The sequence below is a fragment of the Clarias gariepinus genome, chromosome 8 (assembly GCF_024256425.1).
Source record: "Clarias gariepinus isolate MV-2021 ecotype Netherlands chromosome 8, CGAR_prim_01v2, whole genome shotgun sequence".
Taxonomy (NCBI): domain Eukaryota; kingdom Metazoa; phylum Chordata; class Actinopteri; order Siluriformes; family Clariidae; genus Clarias; species Clarias gariepinus.
The window spans coordinates 27984422-28012236 of NC_071107.1; the positions used below are offsets into that span (position 1 = coordinate 27984422).

General features: G+C 36.8%; 2 protein-coding genes across 3 annotated transcripts in view; both read left to right on the forward strand.

The window, feature by feature from the left end:
- The window catches only part of golga4 (golgin A4), a 57046-nt gene extending 53816 nt beyond the window's left edge, over positions 1-3230 (forward strand). For both annotated transcript variants that reach the window (XM_053501856.1, XM_053501855.1), the window contains exons 23-25: positions 892-989; positions 1980-2066; positions 2585-3230. In XM_053501856.1, the coding sequence (XP_053357831.1) occupies positions 892-989; positions 1980-2066; positions 2585-2599 (200 nt within the window). In that variant the 3' untranslated portion in view covers positions 2600-3230. The remainder of the gene's footprint in view (positions 1-891; positions 990-1979; positions 2067-2584) is intronic.
- A 2944-nt stretch (positions 3231-6174) lies between these two features.
- itga9 (integrin, alpha 9) overlaps positions 6175-27815 on the forward strand; it is an 80753-nt gene continuing 59112 nt past the window's right edge. Inside the window, exons 1-5 of the mRNA XM_053501857.1 lie at positions 6175-6636; positions 8147-8274; positions 16239-16345; positions 22535-22658; positions 26079-26146. Of these exons, the coding sequence (XP_053357832.1) occupies positions 6446-6636; positions 8147-8274; positions 16239-16345; positions 22535-22658; positions 26079-26146 (618 nt within the window). The 5' untranslated portion in view covers positions 6175-6445. The remainder of the gene's footprint in view (positions 6637-8146; positions 8275-16238; positions 16346-22534; positions 22659-26078; positions 26147-27815) is intronic.

The window sequence follows — 27815 nt, forward strand, 5'->3', positions numbered from 1 at the left end:
CTTGGATTGTCGTGAGACTAATTCACACAATTGAGCACCGTGTGGAGTGAAATGACTTTAATGCCTTTTTTTTTTTTTTTTTACACTTCATATCTTAAACGTTGCAGAATGTTTCCAGTTATCAAGTGTTTGCTTGTTAACAATCATTACTGTGAAACGGAATGTCAGGAAGTAGCCAATGTAAAGTGTAAGTGAAACAACTGGAAATTGTCCTGAAATTAGTTTTAGATTTTCATCATATGCAAAAATATCTAAAATACACCCAAAGTTAATTCCAGAAATCAAAGAATGCTCAGAATATTTGAAAAGTTCATTCTTATCCAAAATCCCTCCAGCTGTTATCTCTCATTTTCCAAAACTTGCATAGTCACCACCCACATTAATAGAACCAGCTTTGTATTTTAGTCAAAATGTCACTTTTGTATTTATAAAACTTGTATCATAAAAATGCTAAATGGTGTGTTGCAGTGCCAGCTGATCAACACTAAAGCATTTATGAATATCCCATCCATCATTTCCTGTCTATAAATGTCAGTGCATGAGCTAAAAGCTCCAGCATCAGTGCATAAAATAAGCAAATGAGATATCTAAACAAAGCTGTGCATTGATCTCCTTTCCATCTGTTCCTATAGCAGCCGGTATTCTCTTGCTGTTAACTTCCACTAATGCCATGTTATAATATGGGCTAAGCAGAATCAAGTTTGCAGAATTTAAAATTTATATTTCTGCTTCAGTTCTAATCAATATAACTAAAATGTGTTCAAGAAAGAAGCTGTATCGCGAGAGAGAGAGAGAGAGAGAGAGACAGAGACATTGCTTGTCAGTTGTATGAAAGTCGGTACAGTAATAGTATATCATTTTAACTAATTCCTAAATCATTTTATCTTTCAGAAGCCTCACACTACAATGCTGATCCCTTCACTGAGCCTACTGAGTTTGAGTATTTGCGGAAGGTCATGTTTGAATACATGATGGGGAGAGAAACTAAGGTATATATAGAGTATTCTTTAGAGAGAAAAACAGTACAATCATGACTGCTTGAAAACTATGAAATGTGTATTCTTATATTTGTTACAAATCAAAACTCCACATACACCACTCCATAGCTGGGCATTAATTGATATATTTTGTTCATTAAGTTTGAGCTAATTGGTAGCTAGTTGACAGCAAGGACCCCTGGCTTAATAATAACCAGGAGCTCTATGACATCAGAGTTTCCTTCACTGTGACGACGGATGTGCAGAGTAATACGATGAGAACCAATTTAAAAGAATAGTCAAAGCTTCTTAGCAGCAGGCCTGGTGTCAATTAGTGCCATATTTAGTGCCCCCCCCCCAATTAGCATTTTTTTGCCTCTGCATGGTTTTAATCGTTAACAGACAAATGATGGGAAGTAACTGTTAAGCCTTACAGTTTCTCATGAGGTTTTAGTTTACTGAAGTTCAAGCATTAATGCTTTAGTCTGGGAGTTTAATCTGCTCCTGTTCACTTTTCCCACAATAATAATTTTCTTCAGTTAGAGAAAGTGGAAAACTTACCCAACATTTTCCACTGCTAATAACGTGGTGCAATCAGTACATTTACTGTAAAACATCCTAGTTTTCTGGAGTGAAATGTCAGTGCTTCAATCCTCTCCATTAAGGTCACAGTTTGCAATCTTATGGCTTTTTAAATGTTATTGTGTGCATCTATATGATTTTTATCACAATAGTATTTTAAAAGACTAGCCCTAAATTCCACTTAGATGTGCCTGTGACTTCTTTCTTGTGGAAATCTCTTAAAATGTACCTCTACTGTGTTTTTTCTGAAGTTTAAAACTTAGTTTTAGTGAACACCTTGTCGACTCTGTAAGAGTCAATTAAACATGGTTACAGTGAAAGCTTTTATTTTTATTATTTTAACCAGAGTTGACTGTATGAGATTTACTGTATGACTTATCTGATCAGTGATGTTATAAAGCATTGGTTGTTTCTTTACAGACTATGGCCAAAGTCATCACTTCCATGCTGAAGTTTCCAGCAGATCAGGCACAGAAAGTACTGGAGCGAGAGGATTCCAGAGTGATGGTAAGCTTTATTTTCTGATAAAATGTTCTTGGACACAAACTCTTCTGCCTTTTTCATGTTTTGTAATGCCACAGTGCATTCTATCCTAATTAAGTTATTTTACATAGACCTTAACCAGCTCAGTTTTTTCTGCTAGTACTGCCAGATCCACTTTCCTTAGTGTCTTAGGCATTTTTATGTTTATTAATTTCATGAAGTTAGAGTAAAGAATAAAAAAAAAAAGCTTCTGGGATTACAGGAAGGTCTTAGATGTTGTGGCTTTTAATCATTGATCAACTTTTTGAAAGTTGATTTTTCACTTATTGTTAGTAGATATTGTAGTAATTTGAACTAGTTTTCATTCCTGTGATAGCAGTTTAAATGTTTCACACATTTTATTTGTTTATTGAACAAGGATGTAATCAAGAGAATTTATACATGCATTTTTTATTATTTAATGTTATATACTTTAAATGTGCTTGTAAACAGTTTATGTAACTAAACTTCTGCTCCCACTTACTTGTGTCTGTGTTTTACAGCCTTGGCTCCGGTAAGGTTGAATTCCAAATAGCCGACCGAGGTACAGCTCAATTCTTCTCCTGCTGCTATTGACCATGGATCAGAGGGGCTAGAGTACTGCTAATAACTTACCTTAATGCTTACCTTTATATATTTTTGTGTGAAAGAAGTAATGTATACCAGGTTGTGAGTATGTATACTTATGGGGTGAATTAGACTGATTCAGATGAATCAGGATATTAGGTTTGTTTTTATAATAAAAAATATATCTGATTTTTTTTAGAGCTTGGGTAAGATTATTTTTCTTGTTTAAAAAAATCTAGATTTTATATGGATTTGTGCAATAAGTTGATTTTTGTTTTGTTTTTCCCTCTCCAAAGTTTGTATTTTTTTTCTTCTCTCTCTCACACTCTCCCTCCCCCCTTTATGGTTAGCTGGAATGGCCATGCCTAGTGCACATGTAAATATGCATATTTCTTCAACTCAAAGTCTCTTAGGACTTTGTAACTACAGCTTTTAAAAATTCTACTGTATTTTGGGGAGTAAAATATATATATTGTAAATTGTAAATCAAGGGAAGAAGAATCTATATAGCTGTACTACAGGGCATATTGTGACTGTTATTAGCTACCTTTAAAAACGATTAATAAATTGTTCTTTACCGTATGCTTTTATAATATTGTGAGTACCTTTCAGATGGATTTATTTAACATTTTTAATTAGCCTATTACATCCATAAAATCATGCACATTTAAGCACTATTCTGAATTATTCCCTACATACAATAAACCTTACAGGACAACTTTTGTGAAGCTGCTGACTCATCCTGGTGGTATGGGGTTAAATGTGCTCAGTCTGTGCTTAATGTCTGCCTAGGGATGTTAATAGGAAGTATGGACCCTAACAAGGCAATTTGTTCTCCAAACCACCTAGTCTAATCATGGTCTTCCAATTAAACTTCCTTTTTGCCCACTTTACTGCATCATTTGTTGTCACTGAGGTGGTAATCTTAAGGGTACACCTTTTCTACATTTAATATGTACACTTAAAGATTACATCTTTAAAGCTTTACAAACTAATCATGGTCCATTTATGTACCTCCTGTCCTGGGGTCCTGTGAGGCAGTTGTGGAAATCACTCAAATACCCTTATAAATAGTCATTATTTTTTATTATGGAATTTTAGTTTTAACCTCTAAATATCTAAATCTAATGACCTCGAAAACAGATGGGTCTATAAATAACATTTATTTAAATCAAATGACAATTCGAAATTATCTACATCCCAGGCCCAGGGTCCCCAGTTTAAACCTAAGATCAGGGTACTCTAGTGTATATAGAGTTTCAGTGTTTTTTTGTGTTTCCACTGGTTTTCTCTGTGTCTTTAGATATGCAAGTGGTGCTAAATTGCCATCGGGTGAATTTTCTTGCGTTGTGCCGTTTATTACTGGGGAATAAAATAGCTACTATGAATGAATAAATAAAGTTATTTAAAAACAGTTTAATATAAAAATGTGTTTCTTCAGGAATAACAAGATCCAGTAAACTAACCAATGTTAATGCATTAGTATTTTAAATATTGATAACATACATTTTACAGTTAAACAGATTCCTGGTTTGAAAAAGTTGGACAACCCCTGCATTAAATAATTTTAAATGTACACTATATTGATGTTTCTGTGTGGGGAATAGGTCCATAAATACTTGGAAACTGATGAAATTATGATTTAACATGTCTGCCATTGTATAATTGAGTCCAAATTAAATTATTAATACGAGCTTTCAGATTTAATTCCAAATCAGTTAAATGCTTGAAGAATTACCATATCGGATAAGTGGCTGCCCTGGCCAGGTGTGCAAGTCCCTCATTTTTTCATATACAGTACTGGTAAGTAGACCAAAGGTCTAGAGTTCTACTCTTCATACTTGGAGAGTGACACACTTTTTCTTTTTCTTCTTTTTTTATTTTGCCTCTAAGCTCCACCACAATAGGATTAAATTATATAAATGAAGATATTATAGAAGTGTAGACATTCAGCTTTAAATTAAATGTAATTTACTAAAATATGGCAACATTTTTGTTTGTTACAGAACGTCAATTTTTACAGGCTTAAAAATAATCAGAAAAATGAGCAAAAGTAAATGTTACAATTATTTTCCTTGATCTGCTTTGCCAGGCATTTACTGTAGCTGCCTTCAGTTCCTGCCGGTTTGCTTCTTTCTACCTTCAGTTTTTTCTTAAGTACAGTAAGTGACAAACAGGCTTGTCCTGTCGGATTTGCAGCAATTGACTGAAGCTGAGCAGAAAGTATAGCTCTGCACTTAAGAATTCATCCTATCAATATTTACATGATCAATAAATACCCACTGTAATTGGCAGCCATACACATCCGTCACAGAACACTACCTCCATTATGTTTTGACAGATATTATGGAACATGAGTCCTCCCTTTCCTTTGCTATACTGTACACTTGGTACTATTGTATCAAAGCTGGGCAGCCCCCTTATTAAAAGTTTTTTCTTTATTTAACCTATATTTTCTTGAGTGTTGCCAGTGGTTTGCATCTTGTGGTAAACCCTCTGTGTTTTTACATAACATTCATGACAATATCTCTTAATTGTAGACTTTGACAATAAACTTTTTCTACAATAAACTTTGCCCACCTAACTTTGCCTACCTTCTCAGCACTGTTCATGACTAGACTAGATATTGTGAACTGTTTTTTTTTTTTTTAAACCTTTGAATTGTGATTACCCACATTAATTGTCTTCTAGAGCTTTTAGTCTTGCTGAAATCACCAGTGCATTCCATTCTTTTAAGGAATGTGCCAAATTGTTGATTTGGCCTCTGCTCAGCTATGTCTGATAGGTCTGTGATATTATTTTAGCCTAATTATTTCCTCCTACTCTTACATCAGCTCTTCCTTGGATTCCTTATTGAGAATTTCTGTGAACAACTGCCAAATGCAAACTTAACACTTTTCTTGCTTATCAGTCAGTTGTCCAATTCCTTCTGTGAAAATGGATGAACTTTGTAAAAAAAAAAAAAAAAAATATATATATATATATATATATATATATATATATATATATAATGAATAATAGATTTAGTTAATAATAATAATAATAATGTATTGTTAAACTCCTTTTAAACAAAGATGACTGACTACAATTCAATCAAAAACCTGATTCAGAAAATGCTGCAATGCTCACCAAATTCAGCTAAAAAAACCCAAAAAACTAAGACTGAAAGTCTGCACATTGGGTTTATATCCATAATTTAGTAACTGTCAGTGTAGAAATATTTATGGGCCTGACTACATATGAAACAGCTCTGCTGAAAGGGAAAGTTACAGTACTGCATGTGCTTGCTTTCTGTCATTTGCGTTTTGCAAGTAGGAAATATGGCAGGAAGAGAGTAAAGTGAGAGCCAATTGTATGTGTGCGTGCGTGCGTGCGTGCGTGTGCCTAGACACGCTTGTATGTATGCATGTACTTCCGCTAGATGGCAGCACCGGCGTGTATTATAATGCTGGAGGCTCACAGGAGCGCTGTGTGAAATGTGATGCTGGCGCGCAGCCCCGTGCGTCTCGGCGCGAGCTCACTTGAACAACGGAGAGCGAACAGGAGCGTGCAGTTGTCTTTAACACGCTCCCAGGCAGATGATCAGGCTAATGCCCCGCCGCAGCTATCTCTTAACTCCGAATATTTTCACTGATAAGCTTATCTTTTACTTCAATGGGTTTTACTATCGCAACAAGAACCTTTTGAGAGTAACTTAGTTTACATGTAGCTTCTAAAGTCCAGCGCTGAGACCCTCGAGCCTCTCCGCGTTCCTTTCGGTTCTTCTCGCGTCTCCATTAAACTCCACCGCGCTGAGGATGTACTGCGGGAGGACCGGGCTGGTCGTGTGGAGGAAAAGCGCAATGTTGGATGTGTTTTCCGTGTTTTTGTTCTTCTCTCTGCTTTACGCTTACAACATTGACCTGGAACACCCCCTGGTTTTCCGTGGACCGAATGCGACGTTTTTTGGCTACTCGGTCCTGGAGCACTTCCACAATAACACACGATGGTGAGTGGAGCGGATCTAACGGTGCGCGGTTTCTGTTCACTCGGAAACTTATTGCGCATGACTTCATTTCAGTCCAGTTCTGCTCTGTACGTGTACTTTAGACAGTTGGAATAAAGTTAAATCGAATCCAGTCTAATGTAATCTAATAACAGTCACATTAGAGCAGTGATTGCAGCATAACTGCTTACATCATTTAATTATACAAAGCACAATTACTCTATTTATATGCGTCTAAATTAAATACATCATTAACTATACGCATGACATTACCCTTGGAATAAGTTATATATGCTGTATATATAGGTACTAAGGATGCTGGAACAAATTGTTTAAATCATAATTTGTGAACTGTAAATGACAGTGTGTATACATTTATATTTGACATATTTGACTTTAAGTGGTTAACAGTGTTCGATTCCTGGCCCGGGGTCTGTGTGCATGGAGTTTGCATGTTCCTCTGTGCTGGGTGGGTTTCCACCGGGTACTCCGGTTTTCTCCCACAGTGCAAAGACATGCAGATTAGGCTAATTGGTGTTCCCAAATTGCCCGAAGTGTGTGAGAGTGTGTGTATGGTTGTGTGCCCTATGATGGATTGGTACACTGTAAAGGGTGTTGTGACCTAAGTATCCTGTATACAGTATAAAGCAGTATAGACGATGAGTGAGCCAATCTAATGCTGAAAATGATCACTTCTAGGTGAATGAGTTTACCGATTTCCTGTTTATGAACTGCTCAAGACAAAGTGTAGTGTAGTATTGTAAATGCAGAAACATGTTTCACTGAACTAAGTTATATACTTTATACACATACACTCACTGAGCACTTTTTAAGGTACCTTTTTATATAGATCTGTAAGTGTGGCAGTTAGTTGTTACTCTACTCCATTCATAAAGCACCACAGGACTACCATTGGACACTACAGTTTTGGACAAAGGTCTGTTTGCAGCATACCTGTAGCCATTTTATGACATTGTAGTGGGATTCTAGTGTGTGTGTGGTGCTATAACCAGTGTAAAATACACATCAGCAGTTCTAACCGCCTTACAGTTACTGCTGGGTTGAGGCCCAAATGATATTATAATAACCACGCACTATACTGTACATAGAAACAGATGAGATAGCCTCATCTGTTCACCAGAAGTGTGGCTCATAAACAGACTAGTAAGCAGACACAGTGACATAGTGACACAAGCAAAACAGCAATGATTTCGCAACTCATAGCAGTACAGCAAACTATTCTGCCAGTGCTAGGGCTGTGAAGATTTGATGATTTAAACGACCACAGTCACAAACTAAAGGTGCCATGTTTTCAGTTGTTCAACACATCTAAATGTAAATATTAGGTAATGAAAGCTGAAATTCTTATAAAAATATATTCTGTATTATAAAAGAAAAAGAAAAAAGGATGACCTAGCCATTAAATGTGACTTTGCCTTGCTGTATATACTGTTTATTGCACACATGCGGTAAGTGGACTGTGAGATGTCATAGCTCATATTCCTGTGTACAGGATTCTGGTCGGGGCTCCTCGGGCAAATTCGTCCTTCAGTAAATCCGTTCAGTCTCCTGGAGCTGTGTTTAAGTGCCGTATACACAGCAACCCAGAGCATCGTTGTACGGAGATCGACCTGGGCAGAGGTGAGTGTGAATGTTCAGAAAGTGCTCACAGCATCAACCTATCTAAAAATAAAAAGTAGATGAGGAATTACTGGGCATCAGAAATAGACATGCCAGCTTGTTTTTTTGCTGCTTTATGTTGAACAGAACGCACATTTTCATACTATAGAACTAAAACAGTAAAAGTGCCATTACTCTTATTAGGAATATGTGTGGTGTTGTTTAGGTTAAAGCTTGATGATTCTGAAAACATGACCATTGCTCATCTTGCGGTTCACAGCAATTATGTTATGATAGCTTATTTTTGGTGCCGATAAGATGCTGTTATTCTTTTTGTGGTGCAAATATTTATTTAAGGACCTATTTACAGTACTGCTGGTACTTTGCTATTCCTGTTCTTACTTTAAAGTGTAGAGTAATGTTTCTACTGGTTTTTATTGTTATATTCATTAACTTTTGATGAATTATATGTGTTATAAGTATTTATGTATATTTTATGTGTTCGGTTCTAAAAATACTGTTTATGCTGTACTATATTGTAAGTACTATATTGTAATCTCTGTTAAATGGCTGTTTCAACAGCTATAGATGAAGACATAGAATAACTATATCAAGCTGCAGTCCTGGAATATTTTCACAGAAACGATGAACGTTTACTAATGTTTTCCAAGACTTTGAGCCAACTCTTTTAGTTGTAGACATTTCTTGGATATCCCCAAGCTTATTTCTTGTGGTTGATGGGAGTGAGTGGTTTCTGCGGTTTTAATGTAAGCTCTCTTGCTTACTCTGTGTGTCACCGCTGGAACACACGTATAAATGGTGCCTTCCATCTGGCCTGGGGCCTAAGCTTTCACCTCAGCCCTAAACACACATGAATCATGTTGGTTCAGAACCTACAGGTCATGGGGTGCCACTTTAAAACAGCACCAATAATATGGGGAAGTAATGTCAATTACCATGAAGTTTTACTGGAAGTGCAGTTATGAATATTATAAAATATTTGAAATGCATTTAAATATTATCCACTCTCACAAGTTTCAATAAACATTTTAGTGCTGTTTGGGTTACGGTGATTTCGGAGCCTATCCTAACATGAGAAGTGATCACACCCTGGATGGTACACAAGGCACCAAACACACAGACACAGTTATTCTCACATTTGTACCAATAGACCTGCTGGCATGTTTTCAGTAGGTTGGAGAAAACCCACAAGGTCACAGGAAGAACAATATAGAAACCACATACAGAGTAACCCAACCTCTGGATCGAACCTGGGACCATAGAGATATAGCTATTCTTTTTAGAAAATATTTAAACAAAGTATCTGTACACATAACACATCTAGCATCAACACTCTCAGTATGTATTTTTTTCTTTTTCTGTTAATCTACTTCAGCTTGTTCAAAGAAAATGTGCATGTTTAGTTTTAAAGATACTAGTCAGTTTTGTTCGAAATGTTAAAGCTTATTACTTCCTTTACTCTAATTTGGTTTGTAAGACCTTGTCTGTCTGCAGCTTGAAGAACTGATTTCTTATCTTTATCTTTAAAATGAAGCATTTATGTGCCACATCACTCACTCATTCATCTTCTATACCGCTTTATCCTGTATTCAGGGTCACGGGGACCTGGAGCCTATCCCAGAAAGCTTAGGTCACAAGGGGGGGTACACCCTGGACAGTGTGCCAATTTTTTGCAGGGCACACACACAAACACACAGTCATACACACCTTCATTCACAACCTACAGGCAATTTCGGAACATCAATTAACATAACCTACATGTCTTTGGACTGTGGGAGGAAACCAGAGTACCCGGGGGAAATCCGCCAAGCATCGGGAGAACATGTATACCCATGCACACAGAGACGGGAATCGAGCCTGGCCGGGAATTGAACCCGGACCCTGGAGGTTCAAGGCGACAGTGCTAACTATTACACCACGCCCCCATTACTGCACAGTGAAATTATATATTTTTCGCATATCTAGGGTAAGAAGCTGGAGTCAGAGAACATGTTCAGCCATTATGTGGAGCCTCTGGAGCAGACAGGGTTAGGGGCCATGTTCAAGGGTCCAACAGTGGCAAATTGGTGGAGCGTAACTCAGAACCTTAATGTGCTGAGAACCAATTTCATCGCATATTTTGTTTGGGGAAAAATGGTGAACTTTTCCCAGTAATTCAGATTTCATTAAAAAAAAAGAAAAGAAAAAAGATATATGGTCTGATAAATATTCACATGTGTTTAGAGCCACATGTCTGTGTACACATTGGGGGTGTAATGCCCACATGCTTACATCAATCATAGTGACACTAACCAATCAGGGAGGTCTGCAATCTCTTACAAAGCGGATAGAGTAAAGAGTGCATTCCTCTGAGAGTGCTACAGTGTCCCCATCATTGCATCAGTAGCAGTTTGAAAAAAATTGGCTAGCGTCACATGTCTCAGAAGAAGCATGTGATAGTGTTTACCCTCCTTGGTTAGTGCCCCAAAGGGATGGGTGAGTATTGGTGACGACTAAATTAGGGGGAAAATCTGGGAACCCTCCCCCACCACAAATAAATTAATAAATAAATAGATAAGATAAAATAATAATCTAAAACCACAAATCTAACATGTGTATCAGAAAAGTAAGAAAACAAGCATGTGTGAGGTCATGTGATTAGCAAATAGTGGACTTAAGAGCAGAACAGGCTCTAAGCAGGAACCAGAAACTGGATAAAAACAAAAAAGGAGGCAAAACAGAATTACAAGGCTTGGTAAACAACTGAGACACAGAGTATAATGCAAAGGGTGAGTGCACAAAGAGACCTCATTTGGTAAGTGTAAAACTGAGTTCAGGTGTGTGTAATAAGTAATCTGATAATCCTGAGTATGAGTGCTGGAGATGGAATCATTAGCAGCTATATTTGTAGGCTGCGTCTGGTTCTTGGAGTTGTAGTAGGGTGCTGATTACAAAACCTCTCCACCATGGGACCATACAGATGTTGCCCATGTGTGTGCCTTGTCTGTAAGTAGAGTTAAGAACTGTGCATTCTTGAGATGCTTGGGAACCCTCATCTTGGATAGAAGACGTAGTGAGTGATGGTGTTGCAATGGATCTTTACCAGTTTATCTGCAGCGCCAACATCTGCATGGGAAACTAAGGGATGGTGGTTGTGCTCATGATATAGACCCCTTGTTCGGCATCTACTCAGCTGTCTATATCATGAGCATGATCAGGATGAAAAGCAGTTGTCTGGAAAAGGCTGTGTTGTCATTGGGGCAAGCAGAGTACTGTGTTTATCACTGTACTGAAGTGGGTGTCAGAATACCATAATTACTGCTTGTATCATCACTGGCTTCATCCTGGGTGCCTCCGTTGCTCTGATTTTGGGTCTATATGTAGTGAGTATTTTTAAAGGTAAATTTTAAACAGAAGAAAGAGGAATACTATGGCTCTCCCTTTATGAGTTCCCCCACGCTCAGTGCACAGAATTATTCAGCATTCATGACTACTGGTTTGACAAAAGAGTGGCTGATGTGGGTGAATTTGGTGGATTTTTGGAGAATGTTGAAACCAGGAAAATGGATGTTTACACTGTTACTGCCATTGCAGTTACTCCAGCATTCATGGAATACCCCTGATGTCTGTGATATGTTCTGTAAAATTGGATATTATGGGATTTGAATTTTATATTCTTAAAAAAGCTATATGGGATACTGTGTGTTTAAACAATATATACCATTTTATGGTTTCACATGAAAACTGTATTCATAACAGTATCATGGAAACCAAACACATCACACAGGGAAACTGCTCAAATGCTATGTTTAATGATACTTTAAATGTGTTTGTGCAACTATATATATACACAAGGTATTTAGACTTGGACAATGTAGTCTGTACACAAAGTGCAGTAACTCATCATGATTTATATAATTTGAAACTAATTAAATTAGGGTTTTTGTTAGTTATGCATCATGCTACAGTTTGCACACACTAAGGAACATAAGTGGCAAACCAATTTTTCCCAAAATCACAATATTTTCAGGTATATGCAATTTCTTTTGCAAATGTTTGTTAAAAAGATTAATGAATAAAAGTTTTTCAATCCAATTGAATAGAAGCAGTAAAATGCTTTTTAAAATATTAAATGAGCTGAGTGGAAAAATCGTTATTCTTCTAAACTAAAAGGGCTTTTAAAGTAGAATCTGACGACTTAACCGTTGTGCTTTGATTCACATGAATGCATTTTGATGCAGCTTTCTTCACAAATTACTGACCTGTTACTGATGATGAAAGCAGAGAGTGTGGGCTGACACAGCCTACAGAGATTGAGTATACTCTCAAACTCTGAGCCGTATACTGCCACTTCTCCGCTTTGAGCTACTCACAAACCCCAAGGAGCAAAGTCTCATGACCCAGGAGAGAACAAACTGTTACTGAAAAGCAAAGCTGTAGATTTGATTATTCCTTATTTCTTTTGATTGAACTGATGACTAACATTATACTGATGGAATTCCAAATGGGTCTGTGCCAACTACATGACAATTGTCTTAGATATTTTTGGATTTTTCTTTTGGACAATTATTGTTTTGGACATGGTGCTGCTGTTCAATATTAGATATTAGGTTTAGTAGAGCTGTTGTAATCATGTTCCACAGTTGAATTTATCTGAGTTCATTTGTGTGTATGTTACTAGCTTTCTAACAAAATTGTCTTTTTGTGTGGGTCATCATTAAATCTACAGTGTGAAAGAAATGTTTGGCTGTCAGCCATTTCACCCACATTAGACTGATGATTTCCACACTGATGCAGGCCATCTGTTTTTTGAAAAAAGCAGTAAACGTTTCCAAAGCAAATAGCAGCAGTCCTGTGAGCCTTCACCTTTGCTCTGCAGTGTATGATTGCAGTCTGCACCTAGATTATAGAGAAAAATGCTCCAGTGGCCATGAGTCTCAAAAGAAATATTGGCACAGGCAGTGGATGACAAAGTGGACAAATCCCATACTTGGATGAAAATAGAGATATCCTAGGTAAAGTATTACTGCAGTAAAAGTTCTCTCAGAAGTTCTCTATTTAAATTTCCACTTGAGTAAATAAGCAAAAGTACTTGCCTTCAAATGTACTTAAGTATCAAAATTAAATAAGTACTATACATTATTATGGCTCTAATGCTATATTATGGTTATATATTATTTTTGTAATTATTTTTTTTTTGGGGGGGGTCCTTCATTTAGATGAGAAGGCTCACTCTAGGCATATATATCTGTTTATACAGTATAATGGTATTTATAAAACATTAAAACAGTAAAATTTAATTAGTCTGACACTGATTACATGGTTTATTTGTTTTTTTATTTGCTCAGTTGTTATAATGTTTAAATGTTATAAAGGCTTTAGTCATATGATTTCAAATTCTGCATTGTACATTGTGAGCTAAAGCAAAAAGTAATATTTACGGTGACGTCCGGTAATGCTGGCACATGTGACTGCTGATGGTTTGCTTGTACTCTTCGCAGTCTGATATTACTGTAATTGTCTAACATTTCTTTTTATTATTATTATTTTTATTATTATTAATAATAATAATAGTAGTAATAATAACAACAACAATGTGCAATTTGTAATGATTCTATTCTTTATTAGTTTTTTCAGCTTACTTTTTATGTCAAATGTTAAGTGTCCTTGGGTACTTAAAGATGCTTATAAATAAAATGTATAATAATAATAATAATAATAATAACAATAATAATAAATATTATTATAAAATTATTAATATTATTAATATTATTTTAATTTTTATAATAATACAATTTATTATTATTATTAATAATAATAATAATAATAATAATATTAATAGTAATAATAATATTAAGAACCGTCTCTTCGGTCAAACTAGAGTTAATTTAAAATGTTGTGCCTGGTGCACTGTAAATACTGCTGCTTTCAGAATTTCAGAAATTGCCTTTTTTCAGGGGAGGCCAGTGCAGGTGAGATGGGGATGGATGTAAAGGGAAAAAAAAGCTTTTTTTGACCGTAAATTTGTTCCCTTTAAGTTATGAGCCTAAATCTAGCTTTTGTGATTCAGGAACTTTGTACAACACTGGTAAAAAGACACTGGATTGTTTTATAGTTTAGCATACAGTAGGTTGTGTTCACTTCTGAATTTGTGGACTGGCAATCTCAGCTGGTGAAATAGAAATACAGTCAAGCTGCCAGTAGAACATCATCCACTGCATGCAAAACTAGTTAGAACATATTTTTTGTTTACCCAAGTTCTTATGCTAATTTTCTTTTTAACATTTCACAATATTAGGTTGTTTTGATAATAGACTCTGAAAACTAACATAACATTCAGGTAGCTAGTGGAAATAAATAAAACTTCAATAAAAGTGTAAAACTGATTGACATTTACAGAATACTTAGAGCACAGTACAGGGTTAAGACTCTATGCTTCAATAAAGCAACAGTCTGTACGTCTGTGAATGACGATGCACATCACAGCCACACAAACAGCAGTGATTTCCACATGTTTGGGCCATTAAAAGTGTTCCTGGGGGGGCCAGTGTCTCAGACGTGAAGCAGGCAGTCCGATCACGGCTCTGATGTACTGAGAAATTATTCTGCCTTGATTGTATCCAAGCACTAGCAAAATAATGGTATAAATGCATTAGTGTAGCAGAAGATTATCTAAAAAAATTTATAGAGTTTTTACTCTAATAAATGTTTCATTTTGCTGCACAATCAAAAATTCCCAACTTAACGTAAACACTCCTTATAAATACCACACATGTAACATCATCATGGCAATGAAAGATTTATTTTTAAACACATACACAATAAAAATATTTCACTGCTGCACGCTAAACTAGACTTAATTCTAACAAGAATTATTGCATTAAGAAATCATTTGAGATTTTGATTCACATTTGAGAGTGACACGAGGGGAAAATAGTAAACCCTGTGCAGTTAGATCACATGTCTGGCATATTGTACATTGTCATGTGCGTGCAATGTGCAGCAGGATGTCTGGAAGTAAACGTAAAAGCAGCAGCAATAAAGCTGGTACCGCTAAGAAGCACCAAGCAACAACAATGGAAACAAAATAAAAATAATTAAGAAAACTAAGTGAGGTGAAAAGATAGCAGACATAAAGTCATTCTTTTAACATAAATCATTTAACCATCGGCACGATTCCAAAGAACAAAGACAAGATCATGGAAAATGTGATTTTTGTACGGTGTATAGCCAATTGTGTTAGTATCCTAGTATGTAGACAATGTTTGTTGGACTTACAAACAAATTGGACTTACGAACAAGCTTTCTCAGAAAGTCATTTGTACGTTGGGGACTTACTGGAATTACAAGACAAAAACATACAAAATTCCAAGGTTAAGTAATGCTTATATTCATAACAGAAACAGAAACACCTTTGAAACACAACCTTAACCTAGAAATCATGGCAAACACACACACATACACACACAATTCCACCTAAGTACAAAACATCTAAGAGATGCATAGGGCCCAAGGCACCTGATTACCTAAGGCAACTACCTCACCTCCCGTCTGTACTACTGGAATGGCTGGAAGGGAGCTATTGTGGATGCTGTGGCCAGGTTTAGCATAGTCACATGGCTAGGACTGGATGAGGGAACTAGAACTGTGCGCCTAATGAAAGTGCCTGGTTCCAAGTCATAGCCTCTGTTTCTGTGTTCAGTTCTGTTGTTCTTTTGTTTCTTTGTTTCTTAATTTAATTAAAAGCATAACTGCAGTTACATCTTGCATTACATCAGTTACATGACAACAGGCAGTAAACTGATCTTAGGATCTAACTGGGGACTTAGAACCCTACGAGATGCGATATTCATAAATTATCCTACTAATACTAACAATTAATAATAAAAAAAAGTGTTTTTTGTAATGTGTCACAATATTATGTAGTATATAAGCTAAGTACTACCAGGATGTTAATGTGTTGTTTTATCCACTGTCTTTTACAGGTAACAAGAAAAGGGAGTCTTGTGGAAAGACATGTCAAGGGGACAGGGACGATGAGTGGATGGGAGTCAGCTTGACTAGACAAGACAAAGCCAACGGAAAAGTTTTGGTATGTTCTTTAAAAAAAAAAAAAAGGGTGAAAGCATTTAATAAATTGCCCCACAACCATTTTTTTTTTATTATTTTATATTGTAGAATTGCAGAAATCATTTAAACATCAGTATACTTTTTAAGCAGCAATGCAGTGCAATTAACAAGGTTTCATTATTTTAATTTTTTTCTACAATACAGAAGGCACAAGCCACTTCATTACTCCATTTACATTTATTTCATTACATTATTATTTCATTTATAAATATATAAATAAAGTGATATATTTAGTATGCCAGTGCAATAAAGCACCACAGAAATGAGTGTTCCACACAACAAAACATTTGAGCTGCAATACTATTGGTACTGTAAATAAATCCAACTAAACTAAACCCAAGCTTTTGCTAGTGTTTATTTATGCGACACAGGGTACAGCATCCTTGTGTGAATCAAATCCATACTGTGAACTTAGATGTAACAGCCAAGATAATATGTGACACAAGAACTCAGTTAAATTTTCATGACCTACAGTATCTGTTTCTATAATGTCATTAAATTAGTCTGACACTGATAACATGTGTTTCATTTGTTTTAATTTCTTCAGTTTTTATGAAGTTTAAAAGTTATAAAGGCATTAGTCATATGACTTCTAATTCTGCATTTTACATTGTGAACTGAATCAAAGCGTTAGCACCGATGCCTTCCACTTCCAGGTTCCGGGATCAATTTTCGCCTTAGGTGTGTCTGGAGTATCTTCTCTCTGTGCTTTGTGGGTTATCTCTGGCTACCCCGGTTCCCTCACACAGTCCAATCAAATGCAGATTAGGTTAAGTGGGTATCCCAATTTGCCTATAGTGTGCCTGTGTGTGTGTGTGTGTGTGTGTGTGTGTGTGTGTGTGTGTGTGTGTGTGTGTGTCTGTGTGACCCTTTCCACTGTGTACCCTGCCTCGAGCTCCTCGTGGTCTCCCTGGGATAGGCTTCAGGGTAAAAAAGATTATTCTCATGATCACAGAAAAGTTTTTCACTCTGCCGTTGCCATATATTTATATATATATATATTTTTTATCTTTAAGATTTAAAGAAAGGCCATTAGCCTGGGACGACAAACTAGAGTTTCAGTGTTTAGGTTTAGCTCTCGTCCTGGTGGTCCCACTCAAGGGCAAAGGGCTTGTTATGTCTCACACACAGCACCCTGCAGCGGGTGATGAAAGCCTGAGCCGCTTTCTGGCCTCCAGAGTACCAACCATACGCTTTGATCATGAGGCTAAAGGGAGATGTTTGCAGCACTCTCTGAGCCACTAAAGGACGCGCTACAACCTTCTGCTGCTGTGACGAGTGACATAAGTTTTAGCTGAATATTGATGAAGGTCATAATTGACAACAATGAAGTTACTGTAATGAATCAAATAATTTGGTGTTAGTTATCAACACCGGTAGGGGCGTATGATGGAGATTGTTGTTGCAGAAGATACTACAGTATATTTTATAATGTGTTTATATGAGTAACATTAGATATTTATGTGAAGTTTTTGCCAGTTTAGCAAAAAAAAAAAAAGAAAAAACTGCAGTGCAGAATTATCCCAGCAGTAGAAAATGTGTTTGCCATAAGTTTATTATAAAATGCATTGGGTTGGTAATGCCCAAATTAACCATTAAACCCTTTTAACTAATCTCATTAATAAAAATAGCTGGGATCACTTGCAGATTTCTTTGTTTTTGTTTAGTGATATATTTCCTACATTGTACAACAATACTTGGGATTTTAAAACTATGAAATAACACATATGGCATTAGGTTATTATGTAACAACAACAGATACGGAGAACAGCCTTTCTGGAAGAGTTCTTGCGAGAACAGTATTGCCAAGTCCATTTGCAAAACCCATCAAGCACCTTGATGAAACTGGCTCTCATAAAGACCATTCCAGGAAAGCAAGATCAAAACTTACCTCTGCTGTAGAGGAGAAGTTCATTTAAAGTTACCAGCCTAAAAAATCACCAATTAACAGCACCTTGCCTTATGAAGGCTTTACAGATCATAAGGAGCTGATACATCTCAACATTAACTGTTCAAATGAGATTATTGTTAATTTTGGACATCTTCAGCAATGCTTTACGATGTAGAAAGACATAAAAATCAGAAACCAGACTGGTTTCATGAATGATGGAGAAAGTGATCCCAAACTTTTGAGTGGTAGGTACAGTATACACATGTACCATCAGCCATCATTCCACTCACTGCTGTAGATATTGTACTACTGTATGCTGTTACTATAGTATTGTAGCGTTTTCACCGCTACGCAGGAACTTGGAGAGACGAGTGAGCTTCTTTTGCTGCCCAATGCAAATGGCTGGGAGTAATTTATTGTCTTCCACACGTATACACAAAATCCACCACATCCAACCTCCATAAAACACACAACATCCACACACACACACCTATGGCCGAAGCCACTAACTTGAACACTTTTTCCCAACAGGGTGAACACAAAACAATCCCTCCCGCAAAGCATGATGGTAGACCATCAAAACCCCGCCCACGCCACAGTATTATTCAGTTAACAGTTTGCCGCTGTTAAAATAAGTTTATTCTTTATGTCACGGTCAAACTCATAGTTGCTAAGTCCAAGGAGAAAGAGCTTGGTTTTTAGTCAGATTTCATTTCTGCCCAAGGTAGAATCTCATGATGCTTGATGTATTCTGACCCAATGCCCACACAAAGCACTGTGTGACTGTCAATCACTATTACAGGGCAACCTACAGTAGCTCACACTTTTAACACTTTTATTCATTTTTTTTATAAACTATTTTTTTACATCAACAATAATTTTTATGTAGAGTAAGTTTTATACATAGTTTTATTTATAGTAGTTTCATACACCTAAATTCCTAAGATAACCATAACCTCAGATGCTCCTGGTTTTCCTGATCTGGTGTCTCCCTGAGGGGGGGGGGGGGTTGATCTTTCCGTTTGATTAAGGTTTGTATCAAGATTTTCTCCTCATTTCATCTCAGGGAGTTTTTCCTTGCCACTGTGGCCTCTGGCTTGCTCATTGGGGGGGGGAAATCACAGTGCTAGGCGATATGACTTTAAATCAGTGTCACAATTAATTGACCATTTCACCTCAGTTATGATTAATTAACTATTATTTCTCTTATAGTTCATTAAAAGGGATTGTACTTTAAATGCTATTAACACTGGATTGTTTTTCATGTACAGTACTGTAGTCTTGTGGCTACACACATGAAATAAGGTTTTTAAGGGCACAGTAGATAAACACACAGTGGGAAAAGAATTTAAAAAGAAAGAGTTCACATGGACAATGTTGCAAAAATTAGAAGTTCTGATTTTCAGTTTCAATTAAATTTCATTTAATTGTTCAACAGTAATTAATATATTTACATTTTTTTGGGGGGGGCAAAATGACTGTAAAACATACATCTTTAATAGAAAAAAAAAGAATTTGGAGCACAAGGGTTAGTTTATCTTGGGTTTTCTGAAATCAAGACAAGTTACAGGGTCAAGCAGGGTCAAAAATATAAATGCTCCCACTAAGTGCTAAAAACCCTGAATTGTGCAAGCCAAGGGCCTCTTCTCAATTTCTTATTAGTGATCATGATGACAACAGCTGGTACATTTACATTTAGGCATTTGGCAGACGCTCCTTTTTTATCTCATTACACATCAGAGCAGTTGAGGGTTAAGGGCCTTGCTCAAGGGCCCAACAGTGGCAACTTGGTGGTTGTGGGGTGTGAACCTGGGATCTTCCGAACCGTAGTCCAATGCCTTAACCACTGTGCTACCCCTGGCCCCCTGGTACCTTTTCTTTGTCAACAAAAAAGAGTTTGGAAGCACTCTTTGCAGTTTGATTGATTAATGCTCACTGAGGATCAGAGGAAGATGTTTTTTAGTTTTGGACTTTAATAAACAATTATACATTACAAAAGAACTGTATGTAAGTTATTGGTAAGTGAGGGCTGCTTTTTAATGGTCTGGGGAAAAAAACTATTTGTCACCCTCAGCTGAAAAGACATTGGTTCAGATAGGCAGGAGCAACTAAGAAACTTGCTGTTAACCAAGAAAGAAGCCCCTGCTCTAAGGGAGACACCTTCAAAAACCAGTTAAGTTTGCAGCTGGTCACATAGGCAAAGGAAAACCCATCTGGAGTAAAGTTTTGACCAGCAGTACGTTCTGTGGAGTAAATATTAGGCATTCAACCCCAAGAATACTGAACAAGCTGATAATTAGGGATCTGGTTGCATCATGCTTTGCTGTTGAGGATCTTTGCCAGAGGAACTGGTGCTGCTAAGCTTCTAACAGCAATTGGATATATTTACGTTGAAGCTACTTTTGTGATAACATCGTAGTAAAAGTGCCATACAGATAAAATTCAAAAAAATGTAATGCTTCATTGTTCAATACTGTAGACGGCCTGGTATTCTGGGAAAATACTTACAGTAATGACCATGATACAGTATCAACATATATTACTGTACATCTGATATAAATCTGCTGTGGCTTTATTTAATAACAGTGAAAGCTACAGTGTCACTAACATCACTATTAAACTTAGAGTAAAAGCATTTAACTGAGGCAGCAAAGAAACCTTGCATTATTTTGTCATTTAAATATTCGGAATGAAAGCACATCTTTATTTATTTTAGCAAAGTAGAGTAAGTGCAACATATTTTAACCAGAGTTAAAGCTGAGTAGCACTAGATAACAGTATAGCTGGAGGAGGTGGCAAAACTCTGATAGATCAATTCTGATTTTAATTAGATAATCCAAATACCTTTGCTTACTTTTTCCTTGTATTTTGTCAGTAAGTCTATGTTTTTATTATTTTAGTTTATTTACTGAATTTATTAAATTTTAATGAGTTCTTATGTGTGTGATAAACTGGAAGTTCTCTTATGCTGAAAACACATCTCTCTCTCTCTCTCTCTCTCTCTGTGTGTGTGTGTGTGTGTGTGTGTGTGTGTGTGTGTGTGTGTGTGTGTGTTAGTGCATGCTTCTGTTTGTGTGGATGTCTATGATCTCTATAACTCCAGTGGATTGTGGTGGTTTGTATAAAGACCCACACTCTATTTTGGTGAGAGAGGGAGGAGGAAATTCTCAATGAAAATCTGATCTCACTGCTGTCGCCAAAATTTTCAGTAATTACCTCGTTAATCTGTTTCTATTCCTGTCGTGCTTGGAAAGCTGCTCTGTAGCCCCCTCTTTCACTTGACAGAGGAATGTTTATTTGAAACCCAGGAGGAAGAAATTTGTGTTATTTGTGTCAGTGGACAATGTTAATGAGGACAATAGGGAGGAGTCTTTTGGGTTGATGGACTGTGGGAGGTGAGTTATGGGCATGCACCCTGATTTTTTCATCATCCATTATTGCCATTTCTTTTACCTCTTGTGCAGATTCTCCTTAGAAACTCACTTGCTGAGGTTAATGGTTGGTGGAACTGTTACTGGTGAAACAGTAAAAATTATAAGGTGGAGGAACTTTCAGAATGAAAGCCAGGTGTCATGGCTAGATAGATTTTGCAGTGTTTTCTGTTCAGGTTTTCATAACTTTCCTTAGCCGCTCCCATAAATGTGGTGATAATTTTTTGCAGTGTGTCACTGGGGGTAACCAGTAACAGTTCCACCAACCATTAACCTCAGCATGTGAGTTTCTAAGGACAAGGTGAATCTGCACAAGAGGTAAAAGAAATGGCAATAATGGATGATGAATAAATCAGGGTGCATGCCCATAACTCACCTCCCACAGTCCATCAACCCAAAAGACTCCTCCCTGTTGTCCTCATTAACATTGTCCAGATGCTCTGCCTGTAAAAATGGTGTAAAATAAAAGGTACAAACCTGAATTTGTTCAGGTTTTACATTGTTCTGCTACTACAATTTAGTTTCAGGGCTCCACATGACAGTTGGACTTTAACAGCAAAAGGGTGTGACAAAAACAAGTGCTTTACTGTTTTGCTATGGTTGCTTTGGTAACATTAATGATTTTTCAGTTATTAAACTGCTGGAGTATTTGTAAGTAAGAGACCCCTTTCCAAACCATAATAACGGGGCAATTGCCACAAAATGGGTAAGGAGGGAATGACAGCTCTGTATCTGTTCTGCTGTACTTTGCCAAAATCTATGATTATAATTTACCATAGATATGTGGGCATAAGTAATCCATTTTCTTTTTTTTTTATTTATACTGTAGGCCTGTGCACATCGCTGGAAAAATGTGTACTATGAATCTGAGCACATCCTGCCACATGGCTATTGTTCTGTGATCCCACCAACATTACAGGGCACAACTCAGGCACTCATTCCATGTTATGAAGGTACGCTATGGCTTTTTGGAATTTATTTATAATATATACTGTACACGGATCAGCCATAACATTAACACCACCACCACCAGGTGAATTGAACAACACTGACCAACTATTCAAAAATCCAAGCCACTGCCAATGTCCAGGGGCCAAACACCACAGCGCAGCCCCAGGGGTCTAGCTAAACAACATTCCGAGGTACCAGAGCCATTCCAGTAGCAGAAGGAGAACCCAAACCCTACGTGGTTTTAATGTTAATGGTTTTAATGTTATGGCCGATAGGTGTATTTGTTGCCTATGCTTTTCCAAGATCATTCCAGATCCCACATCATGTTAGTATTTTACATTGAGAATATGTATGTGGCTTTCTGTAGAAAAACAGTCATAATTCATGTTACAAAATGATTTGCACTGTGTTTTTAAGACATTGTAAATAACCTTTGTTTGAATTACAGCTGAAATGACATTTGCTTCTGTAATATGTAGAAGCATGTAGGAAACTACTGTGGTATTTTGGATTTTGCTAATCATGTAACGGTGGAATGTACATAATACACAGCAAATACATAAAATAAAATACTTGTACAAATTATATATAAACAATATCATAGAGTATACTTAAATGTTATAAACTACTCCCTAAAAAATGCTGGGTAACTATTGGACTAACTAAATGCTGGGTTAATTTAACCCAGCAAAATGGGTTATTTTTTTAACCCAGCAAAATGGGTTAAATATTTAACCTAAATGCTGGGTCGTATTTAACTATAATGCTGGGTTAATTCTACCACATAAATTGGTTAAATGTTCTACCCAGATGTTGGTTCATTTTAACTGGAATGTTGAGTTACAGTAATTCTACCTCACAAATAGGTTATTATTATTTTCATGTTTTACAGTGAATCTGTAAAAAAAAAACTATCCAGCCCTGGTTCCGTTTTAACATACAAACACTGTCTATGACTTTTCAAGTAGGCCTTGCTATTTCATAGCAACATTACAAAAAGTCCTATACAGGAGCACACTACTTTAAATAGTTAATGTAAAAAATATAAAATGCCTTGAAGCACACATCAACCGCCCCAAGTAGTGTGCATTGCTCCAGAGCCTGTCCCACCAGAATGACGAATGCCCGAGAGCAGCGCTGGTCATTATCTCCCAACGTCAGGATGTACAGTAGGGGTACGGCCTTGACACTTCAGCCTGCTGGAGGTATTCCACCATGTTGGTGCCAAACTTAGAAAGAAATGAAAGAAAGTTAAAAATTTGTTAAATAACAAAGATTAAACTGAATAAGACTATCAATTTAATGTGTAATAGGATTTATACTAAATAAAAAAATGACAAAGCTAGGGTATAGGTAACCTGAAACAAAAACATGGAGACAGCTACTACCAAAAATAAAATAAGCATGGCTTTTGGGATAAAGCTCATATATATATATGAGCTTTATCAGACTAGTTGATCTTGTGGTCTGCGTTGATTTTAAGCTAATTACCTAGGAGATGCATTGTCATATCTGGGGTCATACTGGCACATTACAATCACCTAAATATTAATACTTCCATCTAGTAGTTATCTGTACAGCTGACTAATAGTTAATTTAGCCTGAGTCACAAGCAACTTTGGTTAAAGAGGGCTACCTGGTTAGCTTACATGCAGCAGTCATATTTACATACTACTTGCCAAAGGGGGAAAGGTGTAAAATATTGTTATAACTCGGGAGAAACGCGAGTGAATTTTGACCGCGGAGTAAATTACTAGCTAGTGTAAACGGGAGGGTTAGCAGGTGTGTATATTTGTGAGAGGGTCAGTGTTTTGTAACACCCCAGCATTTTATTGTCTTAAACAGTGAGATTAATAAAGTTTTAATGTTAACTAAATGCTAGCGTCATGCTAATACTACAGTTACAGTTTCGTCACCCTGCAAACATTCTACAGAGAAAGATAAAAAGCTCAGACATCTTATCCGTTTTTTTCACACACAGGTGGGGTTCTTTGGCTAACTATAGCAGCTACTGTCAGCTAAATTATCTTACCTCAGACCAGCCTGAAAGTTTAAGTGTAACCTTAACACGGTAACAGTAATAAATCTTACATATAGTAATAATTTTTCAGTCATATGTGACTTAGGTGAGTGAACATGTGTATACAGACCTTGTATTTAACGTCATTTTCCCTTAAATGAACCGTCATCAGCGGTGTGGGAGCTCAAGAGAGACACGAAGCTCTGACTGACAGCCGCTGAATCCACCGGTGAACTTTGGGGGAGGAGCCAATCAAACTTCAACCCAGCAGCTGGGTTACACAAAAACTACTCAACTCTCTGTAAATAACCCAGAAAAATGACCCAACAGAGGCAACCCAGCGCTTGGGTAGAAAAAACAACTTGTATGAAATAGAACTATCTACCGGTTGTGTTTCAGTTGTCCGTTCCAGTATACCTGAAATTGCACAGGCCCTCAGCAGTCAACTTTTTGACATACAGTAGCCTGCTCTGTATTATGCATCATTTAGAAACAACTCAGAATGAAATATCCTTAAGAGCTTAGATAACAGGCTATCTTGCTATGGTATTTCAAATACAAGACCAGTTTATTTAACTCTGTCATGGTTTTCCCAGTGTTTTTCCTGCTTTTGTCTTTTAAGGACTCGTCAGTTGCACCTGGATTCTTATTCTGCCATTGTGTTGTAGTTAATATATTTTTTAAATGTTTGCCTGCTCTTACTGTACATCCCTGACTACTCCAATAATTGACAAACAAGAAAAACCTGACTCTTTATATAACAGGAAAATATTGTTGCATCTTATAAAGATATAATAATACATATTTTAATTCAAAAGCTTTGTTAAAAATTCTGATACTGTTAAAAATGGCAAATGGAAACTACCTTAAATAATTTAACTGATAAGCTTTGACATTTAGATAAATATGTAAACATTATACAATATTTAGCTGCTTGAACAGCTAAAGTTCATCTTGTATTTCACTCTTAACTGATGTTACTGTACTATTTTCTTTCCAAGAGCTTTCGGATTTCACATTCCATAAGTCCAGGTCTCTTAACTTTAGATTTTGAGATTCAGCCCCTGAAAGGAGTGGAGAGGCATGCAAGTTTTTCCCCACAAGCAGAACTCCCTTGCTGTTTGGCTGATGGGTCACTCAGGGAGCTGCTCTTTTCCTTCCGTTTCTCTTCACAACTCCATCTCTGCCCTGGTCAATCAGTTTTCACACTGGGGAATAAAGTGTGTGTACAAAATATTTTGCAGGCATCCAATATTAATATTTTCTGTAACTGTAGAGCACAGCGTTAACCCCTCTCCCCTAACTGCTGGCTCAGACACAAAGTAAAGTGATTTTGAGGTTTACTGGTATTTCTGTCCTTCTTGTGCTCCATCACACTTTTTATGTTTCTCTCTTTGTGCAGATCATAAGAAGACATATGGAGAAGAACATGGCTCATGTCAGGCAGGGATCGCAGGAGCTTTCATAGAGGTCAGTAGCAGTGCATGTGACGTACACCATGGGTTTAAAGTATCCTTAGTGTGTGTTTTAGAAAGTTACTTGTAATGTTTAATGTTTTTTTCTGTTTATGTATCACATTCTTTCCACTCTCTCTCTCCAGATCCATTAACATGTCTAATGTTTTGACTGTGTACATGGTTTTATTTGACTAAATGTTCAAAGCAAATGATTGTCCATGACAAACAGTAATTTATTAGTTGTATGTTGAAAAGCTGTGTTTATAATCATAATCTTTTTTCCATCACACACAAAGAATGTTGGAAGTTTTTACTTTCGGGCTCTATTTGTGTATTCTGAATCTTTTACCTTTTGTTAAAAGTGCAGCCAGAAGGTTTTTTTGATGTAGAGGCAAGGAAATTGCTGCTCAGAGGAATTTTGGAATTTGTACCAGAACATAATCTGACAGAAGTGATGCCCTGTATCCAATTTATCTGTGTCATCATGAGTCCAAATTCCTTCAAAGCTATACTCTGCATGTTGTTTTTGTAAACAGAATTACAAAATATCAAAATGATATTTTTAGTTAGAGAATCCATTCACTAGCCTCTAATATTTTTTCAGACTTTGCACACTCAAATAATTAATAGTCCATCAAACAACTGCCAAGTATACAATTGTTGAGCTTATAGTTACTGTACGTATAGAGAATAGTATATTGAATAATTTGCAGACATTTTACACAGGTTTAACATTAGAGATATTATTTTGTTGGTACTTTGAGGTGCTTCAGCAAGGGTGCTCTGAAATTTAGCATTTTCCACTAGTTTGATATTACTGTGCTTGCTTGGTCAGCCAACTCACCTGAGCAGAGCCCCATAGAGAATTTATCGGGGATTTTTAAAAGTAAGATGAGAAACAGCCAAACCAACAGTACAGACAAGCTGAAGGCTGCTATCAAAGCAACGTGGTCTTCGATAACACCTCAGCAGGCCTGCAGGCTGATCACCTTCATGCCATGTATTGATTCATCAAGTAAAAATCTGGAAATAGAAATATACAGAAAAAACATACACATACAAACACACACACGCTCACACACACCAAACAGTACCTATTGTTTGACTCTGACCGTCCAGTGTAGCACAAACTACTGTAGAAGTCATCAGAACCCAAAACAATGGGGCAAAAAAGCGAATGAGAGCCAAGGAGAAGGAAAACAGTCACCTGATGACAGTTCTTAAGACTAGTGAATATCCTTGGCCTTTGTCAAATCAGTGTCCAGTTACAGCAGAAGGATGACAGACAGGGCTGAGACCCAAAATCAACTGTAGAACCGTGTCATTCCTTGGTGGGTGTTTCTGAAAAGCTGAAGGGAATCTTTGGTAAACATTACATACTGTACCCGTCTGTTTCAAACTCAGCAACACCCTGAGACAGAAACTGGTCCATCCAAAAAAAACACACTTAAACACAAGAAGAGCAATATGCTATATGGAGCCCTGTGGAGTGACAAGTGTTCAGAGCTCTATATTAGAGAAACCAAATAGCCTTTACACAAGCGGATGGCTCAGCACCAGAGAAGCAACACTTCAGGACCTCGGTCAGCAGTCTACCTGTCTTTAAAAGATAAACACTCATTCTCTCACAATCTATACCGCTTTGTCCTGTATACAGGGTCGAGTCAGGTGGCCTGGAGCCT